Source organism: Semicossyphus pulcher, unplaced genomic scaffold, assembly GCF_022749685.1.
Source record: "Semicossyphus pulcher isolate SPU_LCO1_2020_fin unplaced genomic scaffold, fSemPul1.0.p SCAF_1, whole genome shotgun sequence".
Classification (NCBI taxonomy): domain Eukaryota; kingdom Metazoa; phylum Chordata; class Actinopteri; order Labriformes; family Labridae; genus Semicossyphus; species Semicossyphus pulcher.
The window spans coordinates 26,728,651-26,738,996 of record NW_027211603.1 but is presented as its reverse complement, the minus strand read 5'-3'; the positions used below and the strand labels follow the sequence as shown (position 1 = coordinate 26,738,996).

At 40.8% G+C, this 10,346-nt stretch overlaps 1 protein-coding gene across 2 annotated transcripts; it reads right to left on the bottom strand.

The window, feature by feature from the left end:
• Nucleotides 1-5,846: 5,846 nt before the first annotated feature.
• Nucleotides 5,847-9,783, bottom strand: irf8 (interferon regulatory factor 8). Of its 2 annotated transcripts, none has more exons than XM_069657832.1 (9): nucleotides 9,716-9,783; nucleotides 9,315-9,526; nucleotides 8,712-8,895; nucleotides 8,415-8,512; nucleotides 8,126-8,183; nucleotides 7,679-7,726; nucleotides 7,184-7,576; nucleotides 6,908-7,023; nucleotides 5,847-6,677 (listed from the first exon to the last, which is right to left on the bottom strand). In XM_069657832.1, exons 2-9 carry the CDS (start codon nucleotides 9,483-9,485, stop codon nucleotides 6,480-6,482), a joined length of 1,266 nt encoding a protein of 421 aa, XP_069513933.1. In that variant the 5' UTR covers nucleotides 9,486-9,526; nucleotides 9,716-9,783; the 3' UTR covers nucleotides 5,847-6,479. The 2 variants fall into 2 exon arrangements, with proteins under 2 accessions (XP_069513933.1, XP_069513934.1); XM_069657833.1 differs by having other exon boundaries at nucleotides 6,594-6,677; nucleotides 6,908-7,015.
• Nucleotides 9,784-10,346: the final 563 nt, after the last annotated feature.

The following is a 10,346-nucleotide window of genomic DNA, read 5'->3' as shown; positions in this document are numbered from 1 at the left end:
GCCTATTCTCATCTCACCCACACTGATTCTAAACCAGCGCTCTCCCCAGAGACACCTCCAACGCCTCACGCACCACCTCTTGCATAACACAACCTGCTCACGGCAAATCACAACTTCCCATTACTGTTTGTCTCACTCACCTGGCACGGCATCAACGAGGCCAAATGTTTCTAAAATATAGTAAATCACAAAAAAAAACATTACAGGGTGAGATTGTTCATGTTAAAGCTGATACACGCAGAGGACAAGAACAGCAGCTAAATTGAAAGGTCAGTGCTGATTGTGCAGACAAACCTCAGGGCCATAAGACTGAGGAGTCAGCGATACAGAGGAATCAGGAAACAACAAGAATAGACAAAGAAATTCTATTAAACATATCAGGAAATGCTTTTCATTTGCAGATATTTCTCTTTATTCTGCTTTATTTCCTTGAAGCGCTGCTTTTCACAAAATAGCTGCAGCTTCCTTTAAGTGGACTGTAATGTTATGAAGCGGATGGCCATGGTTACGTATGGTGGCAACATCAGTTCTGTTTGTCCCTCGTCTCTAATGATTTATTGTGGGAAGCCTCAGACGCCACAAAGAGATGTTGCAATCCAAAGAGAACCACATTGCAGACACTGAAATGAGCAGAAAAGAGACTCCGTTAGCAGAAATACACACAAGCATGTGTGTCCATCTCCTCCTAATAGTCTCCCCGCGGAGCTTTGTGTAACAGTGCCACAAGCACACGCATAGAGCATTTCCAGGAAACTGGGCATCAGAAGTAAAAGTAATCTTTGTGAAATATAGTTCCCCTTCAGAGTCCTCCCTGCGTCTGATTTTACTGTCTGATGTCCTTTAACAGACAGAAGCAGCCAAGAATGTTTGTGTCCTCCTGACTTACTACACCATGTTGTGCATGTAAATCCCAAACCTATAGAAGACAAATTGGTAATTGATATCATGGAGAAAATACAAAAATATTTCTATTTCAATGTCACTGGATACAAGCTTATAGTGTCCCAGAATTAAAGTAGGCAAGACCAGTAAAGTGGAGTTAAGTTTTGGAGTTAACACGATGTGAAGCCACAGTTCTGGAAAATACTTCAGTTATGTTCAACATTCAGAGTACATTTAAGACAGAGACTGATATTTGGGAGACGCAGTCGGAGACACTAAGAGAGTTAAACGAGAGGATTGAGGGGCGCTGGTTTAGCTCAGTTAGTAGAGCGGGCGCCCCATATACAAAGGCCATAGTCCTCATTGCACTGATTGCAGGTTCGACTCCCAGTCTGCTGATCATTTGGTGCATATCATCCCTGACTCTCTATTCCCAACATTTCCTGTCTATCTTCAGCTGTCCTCTCAAATAAAGGCAAAAGCCAAAAAATTATCTTTAAAACAAAACAAGAGGATTGATATATCTGTATAAGTGAAAATGAAACTACCATTGGCTTGACCAAAGGTAACACAATCTGCCTAGTAGCACATCTTAACCTCACATCCATCCATTATCTATACTGCTTATCCTGTTCAGTGTTGCAGGCGGTCTGTCATTGGGCAAGAGGCAGGGTAATCACAGGGCTGACACAACCAATACCTCTTACACATAAGGGCATTTTAGAGTCACCACTTTACCTAACACTAGCATATTTTTGGACATGTGGGAGGAAGACACGTAGACTACTCCACACAAAAGGCTCTTATACCGCCCAACCAGGAACCTTCCAGCTGTGAGGTGACAGGGCTAACTGCTGTACCACCATGTTGCCCCGCTAATGTTGTTGTTTGTTTGTTTGTTTTTAATCTGTGCAAATGTAAAAACTACAACCAGAAGTGCTGGCAGGAGTTTGTTTTATTGTTGACAGTGCAAGGTTAGCTGTTTCCACGCTATGCTGTGCTATGCTAAGCTAAACGGCTGCGACAAATAGGTATATGTAGCATCAATCTTTGTTTGTTTGTTTTAATTTTTTATGCACTTTTCAAAAGTGCTTTACATTAATAATAATAATAACTGTATTTATATAGCACCTTTCATGCAAAGATGCAACCCAAAGTGCTTAAAAAAAACAGCATCAGAATCACACATTTACAATTAAAAACAAAAATATTAAGACATGGAAAATAAGAATAGCAATAGAAAACAAAGCAAAACAACCAAATCAAGTTGATAAAAACAAACAATAACATATTATCAAAGATATAATAAAGTGGACCCTAATTAAAAGCCAGATTAAAAAGGTCTTCCACAATTTAGGGCCATAGACACTAAAAGCCGCCTTACCAGAATTCTTGTGGAGTACTCTAGGAACTTCCAAAAGAAAGGCAGTGGAAGATCTGAGAGTACGTGTTGGGATATAAAATGAGAGGCAGTCGGTGATGTACGTAGGTGATCCATTATGTAAGGCCTCGTAGATGATAAAAGTATTTTAAAATCAACTCTGGTTGCCAGCGCAGAGACGAGAGCAGAGGGGTAATGTGGTCTCTTTTCTTTGGTTAAAATCCTGTACACAAAATTAAAGTACACAAAACAATTTAGACAACCCGAAAATGTAAAGCAGCTATGGGGAAGTTTCTTTTTTTTCAATTTAGCAGCCCTTGTGGACGAATCGTTGTCTCAGCTGTCCTGTACATGCGTGTCTTCCTTTTAACTGGCTAGCGTGTTAGTCACTGTGAAACTATGCCAGGGAAAACGTAAACGTAGGCTCTTTCATTCTGAATGATTTCATTCATTTAGTCAGAATACAACCTGGCGACAGCTTATACAGGACTTAAGAATAGCTATTGTCATCTTTGAGCTGTTGGTTTGGTTTTGTAGGTCTTAATGAGGCATCAGATTAAGTTTCATAACCAGTTAAAAACTAACCTCACTGTGGGTTTAAGTACCAATCAGAGTGAAGACATTGAGAAGCACACTCATACAGTTCCCTTTTGAAATTAGTGAGTCCAAATTAATAAATATAATCCGGCCCTAATGACCAAATTTCCTTAGTTCAAACCAACATTTGTACCCAGAGAACATAGCTGTTATTTTAGGCTACAAGTACAGTAGTGATATCCTTAATTACAGGGTTTAAACTGAATGTGTGTGATAAATAAATGAAATGTTTATCCAGCCTCAGACATGTTGTTTGAGGGGTGGGGGGGTAGAGACAGCTTCCTGTGTCGGTTCCTGTTCTGTGGAACTTAGACAGAACTCCCCCTTATAGATAACCACACACACACACACACCAACACACACACACACACACACACACACACACACACACACACACACACACACACACACACAGGCATGCTCACAATATTCCCCCCTGTGTTTTTATTCAGTGAACCATTTATTGTAAATATTCTAATTAAGGTGAAAGGTTTAATCCAGAGAAGTCATATGAGGAGCACATGACTTGTGTCCCTGTGTGATCTCTGAGTGAGTCAACACAGCGAGAAAAAAAAAAACCTTTTCATCATTGTAAAAAACTGGGACTGGATTACCCAACGCTGTCTCCTTAAAATGATGTTTCGATTCATGTTTTTTTATACATTTATATTGAATCTTGAGGTATTCAGGCTATTTTCGCTTGGAGCCTCTCGTGATATAAATACAATATATCTGCCGGCATTTATAATGGCCATTAGAAACTCAGGTGTATGTATTGGGGAACTGAAAATGTTGTGCGACTGTGTGTCGGTGTGTGTGTGTGTGTCCACAATGCCATACTGCCTAAATCCAGACATGTTGTGTGCACTTCCCCGCCAATGTTGCCCCTAAGAAACAAGTCTGACGTGTGTGATGACCCCTCTAGTTTTCAAACACAAACAGTGTCAGAAACAAGAGAAGAAGGCCGGTGTTGTCGTCTCATTGTGAGTAATTTGGCGTCAGTCGGTCACCTCTCTTCCTGTCCTTTTTTTGTTACTCATAAAGGCCATGATGGGGGGGTTGTCTGAGAGCTTCCCTGCCTTTGGTATCCTAGATCCTTCTTTTAGTTTCATATATGTTTTAGTTTCATCATTCCTGAGCCGCAGTAACAATCGCCATGTGTTCATAGTGAAGGCAGTCTCAGTGGAGGAGAAGTTCCCCCTGAAGTAGCTTTCTCTTCTATTTAAATTTAATGATAAGTTTGAATTGACAAAAACATCCTCGTTGTCTCAGGCAATGTGAAATTTAACTTTATGAATATGTTTTATGTCTGAAGAAGATTACTGTGAAACAGACATCTTGAACCCCACAGACGTTTGTGTTTTGTGCAGCCAAGCATTGTTCAAACTACAAGTGATATTTAAGATCCTAAACGTCTATGAATATTACTGATACAATGGACTAAATAACGGGGAAATGTTGACAAAATTATACGTTAAATATCTGCAGTGGATTTGGATGAAGAGAAATAATGCCAGTCGGAAGCCCTAACAAATGTAATAGTGATCCTTTCTTGTCTGCCATTCCTTTTTCGTATGTAACGTTGGCACCAGGAATAGTTTTTACATAAGGATTTGATAGCAAGAAGTTTTGTGAGAGCTAGCATGGAGGGGGTGGGCTCTGGGATGCCAGCGCTAACTGTTGAGCCCCCCCCCGAGGTGTCATTGGCCTAATTTGACGAAACACCGGTGAAGGGAGGTGCCCACTTGATAACCCCGTGGATGTGCGGGCTCTCGCTGCCCATCTGACTACAAGTTTGAGTGGTGGGGGCCGTTGGGAGCCATGTAGGGTAGGTAGTATCAGCGGTGTCAATACCTGGAGCTCACATGAGCAGATGCTGGGTCTGTTGAAGGTGGTCATGCTGCTTGGGTTGCAGAGGTGGGTTAGGTTATGTTAGATAATGGGGAGGGGTTTCTTCACTGAGCGCTTATCCTCATCATCAGGGCACAAGTATCTTGTGTTTAATTCAAATTCAGGTTTCTACTTGATGTCATGTTATTGGGCAGAAAATAAAAAAAAACATATAGTGCTTTTGTATGTTTCATCCATCAAGTGTGATATTAAGTCACTTAAAGCTCCTTTAAGAACTTTTGGTTAGTGTTGATTTTGGCGCCCCCTGTGGACAAAGCCGTACCTCTTATCTCTTTGCTGATTTTGTCCTGTTCAGGCTTAAGTGGTGTTTTTTAACAGAAAATCTCATCCTGCTTTCTTTAACAGTCATATGTGTCACTCACTTTAAGTCTTTGTCCAGGAAAATGTAAACAAAGGCAGCGTGCTACCCCCCCCGCCAGCAGTTTCAGCCATTAAAAATAACTATATAGAAATAATCAATCTTGTCGCTGATGATCTGGTTTGCTTTTGTAGCTCATATAGATTCATCAGAATAAATTTCAGTCTGTTTCATAACCAGAGAAAAACTTCTTACGGGAGCTTTAAGCATCCAGACAAGCAGAGCTAAAATAAACTGTTTATGAATCCCTTGTTTTTAAATGTGGTTCAATCCCACCTGAATGAAACAGTGGTTCGTTATTGTTTCAATCCAGTTTTATATTATGGTTTCAAACATCAGGTTTACTTTTGTTGTTGTCTAAGTCACACTGTGTTCTCCTTGTGTGGTCATGCAGTCATGTAGATCTACACACTGATTTAAATACTGTACACATACATTTAATGGTTGAACGGCTGCCTAGATAGTAAAAAATGCTGATTTCTACGATAAGCTTTGAAAGATTAAAGACACATTTAATTTGTAGTTAATGACATGGTCCTATGATCGTCACGGAGAAGATAACGCTAAGAAGTCCAACCTGTACCAATCTTTTAGATTCAGTAGTAGCCACTCAACTTTGTATTGGACACTTTCTTAATAATTTAACAATCAAACTTAAATAGGACAACGACATGATTGTATAAAGACAAGCTCATGTGTATTTCAATAAAAGCTTGATTTACTAGAAAAGCACTTTATTTAAAAAATGATGAAACAAAAGAGTCTGATAGTAAAACCTATCAGTAACACAATGCCACATTGCATCCTATGCAACTTTTAACAGCTCAGTTTTTACAATGTAAAAAGTACAAATAAAAAAATAGAAAGTATCAGTTCCCAGTATCCAAAAGGTCGTCACATAAAGAGCAACTTAAAAACTGAACAGATTATGCATGTGGAAATATAATTCAGATTTGAGAACTAACTGTGTTACAGATAGCAAAACTACGGTTTGGAGAAGTTTAAGACATATTTCTAAAAGATTAGTTGAGAAAGTGAACTCAATTAATGAGTTCTTAAAGCTTTGAAACAATGACTGGATTATTCAATAAATGCACTCTCAAACATTTGAAATAGCTTTAGGCAGACGTCTAGAAACATAACTGACACACAGAATATGAGTGAAATCCTAATTTGGAGCTTACTGTGAGACCTTAATAATCATCTCCACTGTGACTGGGATCACTATAAGTCAAACTTAATTGTGATCAGGGTTTTTACCTGAGCTAAATAGGTGAAATAAGAGGAATTAGACATGTCCCTTATTATGCACGCTGAGGAGCTCCCGGCAGTTGTGTCTCTGCTCACAGTTCAGGCAGTGATGGGCACGTTGTCCCTGTAGCAGGCTGTCCTCTGGGGGCCGCTGTAGCTGCACAGGTCCTGGTAGATGCGGGCCATCTGCTCAGAGGCTGCACTGTCAGACATGTCCAGGCTCAGGCTGTTGCAGAAAGGTTGGGGGCGCCTCATGTTGATTGTATCCAGCAGGTGTTGGCAGTGCATCACTGTGATCTACAATACAGAGAGAAGAGACAGAAAGATGTTTTATACAGTGTTTGTAGTGATGAGTCTGCTTCTGTCAAGGATCCAAAATCACACTCTGAAGACGGCTGTGTTTGCAGCTACTTGTGGGTTGGTACTTTTTGAACATGACTTGAGCAGGTTTTCCAGTTTTGTTTTTTTTCCTCATTTTTTGTCTTTTTGAATATGTAACACACTTGCTACGACTCGACTGATCTTACCTGCACAATGATCAGTTTGCTCTTTGCATTGCTGAGATCATGGAACTCTTCTCCAAAACACAGAGTCACAGTTGGGTCCGGAGCAGCAAACTGACCCTCCTGGTACAGCTGTAGAGCTGGAACATACAGAACAAGTGATCAGCTGTTTGGAGCATCTTTGCAAGTTACCTATCTTCCTTTATGATGCTGCTTTGTGTCAGCTTTGATATGAAATGTATGTTTGACAGTGATTTCTTTCTCATCTGAGCTTTTAAATATAAAAACATAGAGGCTCACCTTGAACAAACCTTCCCGTGTCAAAAATCTTGACCACAGCATCCCTCTCCAGTTTACAGGGCACGGGGCCGTACTGTGAGCCCGTTTCCACCAGCCCACTCCAGAAGACTCGGCTCTGGCACAGCCTTTTGATGAAGATGCCCTCTTGGTTGGCACGGACCAGCACGCCTCTCTCCAGGTGGCCCAGGAGCTTGCGGGTGATTTGGCGTGCGCGGTCGTACTCGATGAGCTCGGCGGAGGGGAAATAAACACTATGCATGCTGTCTGAGCTGTAATGGGCGCCACGACCCAGGTGCTGCTGAGGGGAGATCCGGCAGCCCTCGGGGTGATTGACCATCTGTGTGTGCATCGGCTTCCCTCCGTAGTAGAAACTGATCAGCATTTGGGAGAAAGCTGGAGAGGAGAACACTCGGTAAGCTTTGCATATTAAAAAAATAACTGTGAATGCTGTGTCTGATGTTATTATGATTCCTCACGAATAATATAAATGAATACCTGAGCTGACAGCACTTGATGGCAAAGCTTCCTGATGCACTGGGAAAGCTGTGGATAACAGGAGAAGGAGATGGGTCAAAGCCTGTTTTTAATGCAGTGGACACAACCACACATGTCATGTCATTATTTTGCTGCATCATCAGAAAACAGCATTTCTCCAGCACGATCACACAAAGAAATAATCACCTTAGTCAGCAAAGTTCAACAGGATGTTAGTCAATTCTTCCATTGCAGAATTTAACAGACAAGCTTATAACCTCTATTTAGCACCCACAGTCACAGGGACGTGTCTCTGAGATTTCCACTGTGGTTATTTTCTCACAGACATTAAAGCTCAAACTTGCAGAGATAGAACACCTTTACTTTAGACATCAGGCTGATATATGCCTGGGTTACCACACTGACCAAAGCTTAGTTTAATAAAATGATTAGAAAAGGTTGTCTTACCACTGATGTTGCCCTGAGACCAATACTCTGGACTGGCCTGGATGCTACAGCCTTCTTCCTGCAAACATACAACAAGTCGTTAGCCACAGAGAACCTTTGTACACTTTTATGAGGGTTAAATGAGAGTGCATGCATGCTCAGTGTTGCAGCAAGTGTTGGAAGGCGACACTACAAGTGCGGTAAGGAGGGGGAAAAAAGTTGAATGGTGACAAAGTGCATAGACACAGAAGTGAAAGGGAGGAGTAAGAGAGGCTACAATTGTTGTTGAATAAATGAGGAGTGGTCTCACCTCTTTAATGAGCTCCTCTGTTGCTGCAGGGCTGCAGTCCATGTCAGGGATATCACCAGAGCTGGTAGTGGCCATGGCCATCATTGAGCTTTTGCCATCTGAGGATGAAATACAAAGTTATTAAGACTCTGTTCAAGGTACAACCACAATATTTTCTTGCCAAACTCATAATTCATAATTATTGAATGGTAAACATCAAAATGCATTAAAACATTTGCATAAATAGTTGTATGCAAAATATCTGTCTGTAGATTTTAATTGAACATGAACACACAAGCCTCAACAACTTAAACATACGTTTCTGCTCCTCCTCGGGTACAATGCGGTAGACTTTGTAGGGCTCAGAGATGTCCAGCTGTGACCTTTCTGTCACCTCCTCAAAGTCAGGGCTTTTATTCAGGGCACAGCGGAGCCGGGTCTTCCATGTTGCAGGCTCAGCTTTGTCCCCCTCCTTAAACTTGCCTTTGAACACAGCCCAGGCCTATAAAGGAAAAATAATCAAATATTAAAGGCGGTATTGTTTTGTAATGAAGTTGAATGCATCATGAAAAAGGATGCTGATTTATCACCTGTATTAGACAATGAACAAAATAAAAATGTGATTTACAAGAAAATGAATTGCTTTGTGTCAACATGTACGGTTTCAGTATAAAAACTTATAAAGCACTCCTTAATAAGGAAATAAGAACAACTAAAAACAAGTAGCTACTACTAAAAACAACACACAAGCAATGGCATAAATGTCTAAATCAGTGTATGAATTCAGTTACAATAGGGCCAGATTTAAAGAAGCGCCTGACACATCCATCAGGTTTTATCACCAGGTTTTTGGTTTTACGCGCAGCGCTGCGTAAAACTCCAGATTATTCTATCCATGGATCTACACGAGTGCTATCAAACCTTGAATATGGATGCGTCTACTTCTTGGTTGTAATCCTGTTTCCCGGCGTGTTTCCAAGGAATTCGGAACAAAGTCCGGCTGTCATCTTCCCACTGCAGTCCAGAGTACTGCCCGCTCTCGATCTGCTCCATCAGCCACTGCTTCAATCTGCGACCTCCATTGTTTGACATCTTGATGGAAGGAAGTTGTTTGTGGATTGTTTAACTTGTACCTAAATGAGGTGAAAATAAAATGTATTATAGTCTTTGGAAGATAAAAAAATATCTTCTAATAACGTATCTTTTTAAAAAAAAAAAGATATTATAATAATAATAATGTGTCTAAAATCAAGGCAAGATGTTTAAATTGTATAACTTAGCTTTCACCATGTATGATAGAAATCAAAAGTAAAATCACTTACGGTTTGTGATGTGTTCAGTTGGTGATCGATAGACACTGACAGATTCAGTCAACTGAGATCAACTTGTCCCTGACACATGCCTATCAAGTTTATCGTTCTCAGTGTAATGAATGAAACAGCTGGGAGATGATTGGACAGCGCTGTCTCACTCTGACCAATAAGAGCGCTGGACCTTCTTTAGGTCGGCCCATTCCGGAAGTGCAGTTCTTCTAACTGTGGGCATTTACAAGAAATGGCCTGACAGACATTCTGGTTGTAAACTTACTGCCCACGCGTAAAGCTACGCAGTCGCGGGGCGCAGAATAAATCCGGAGAGTCACAAGTTACCTTGTGCTGCGGGGATTTCTGCGCTCCACCGAGGTGATGTGTACCTCATACGCCCCCGTAGCACTGATGATAAACCTCATAGAGTGTTGTTCAGGTACAGTAGACCACTGCTAGTGTTATGGTAAAAGGGGGTGATTTCCCTTGATCAAGTCCCCGGGTAGAAATCTTCATCAAATATCAAAATAATATCAAATATGATAGTGGGATGATTATTAAACAGATTACGTTTCATTATTACCCTGAATACATCTTCTAATAGTATAACCTGTATCTTAACATCCAGTGAATTTGACTTCATGCTTTC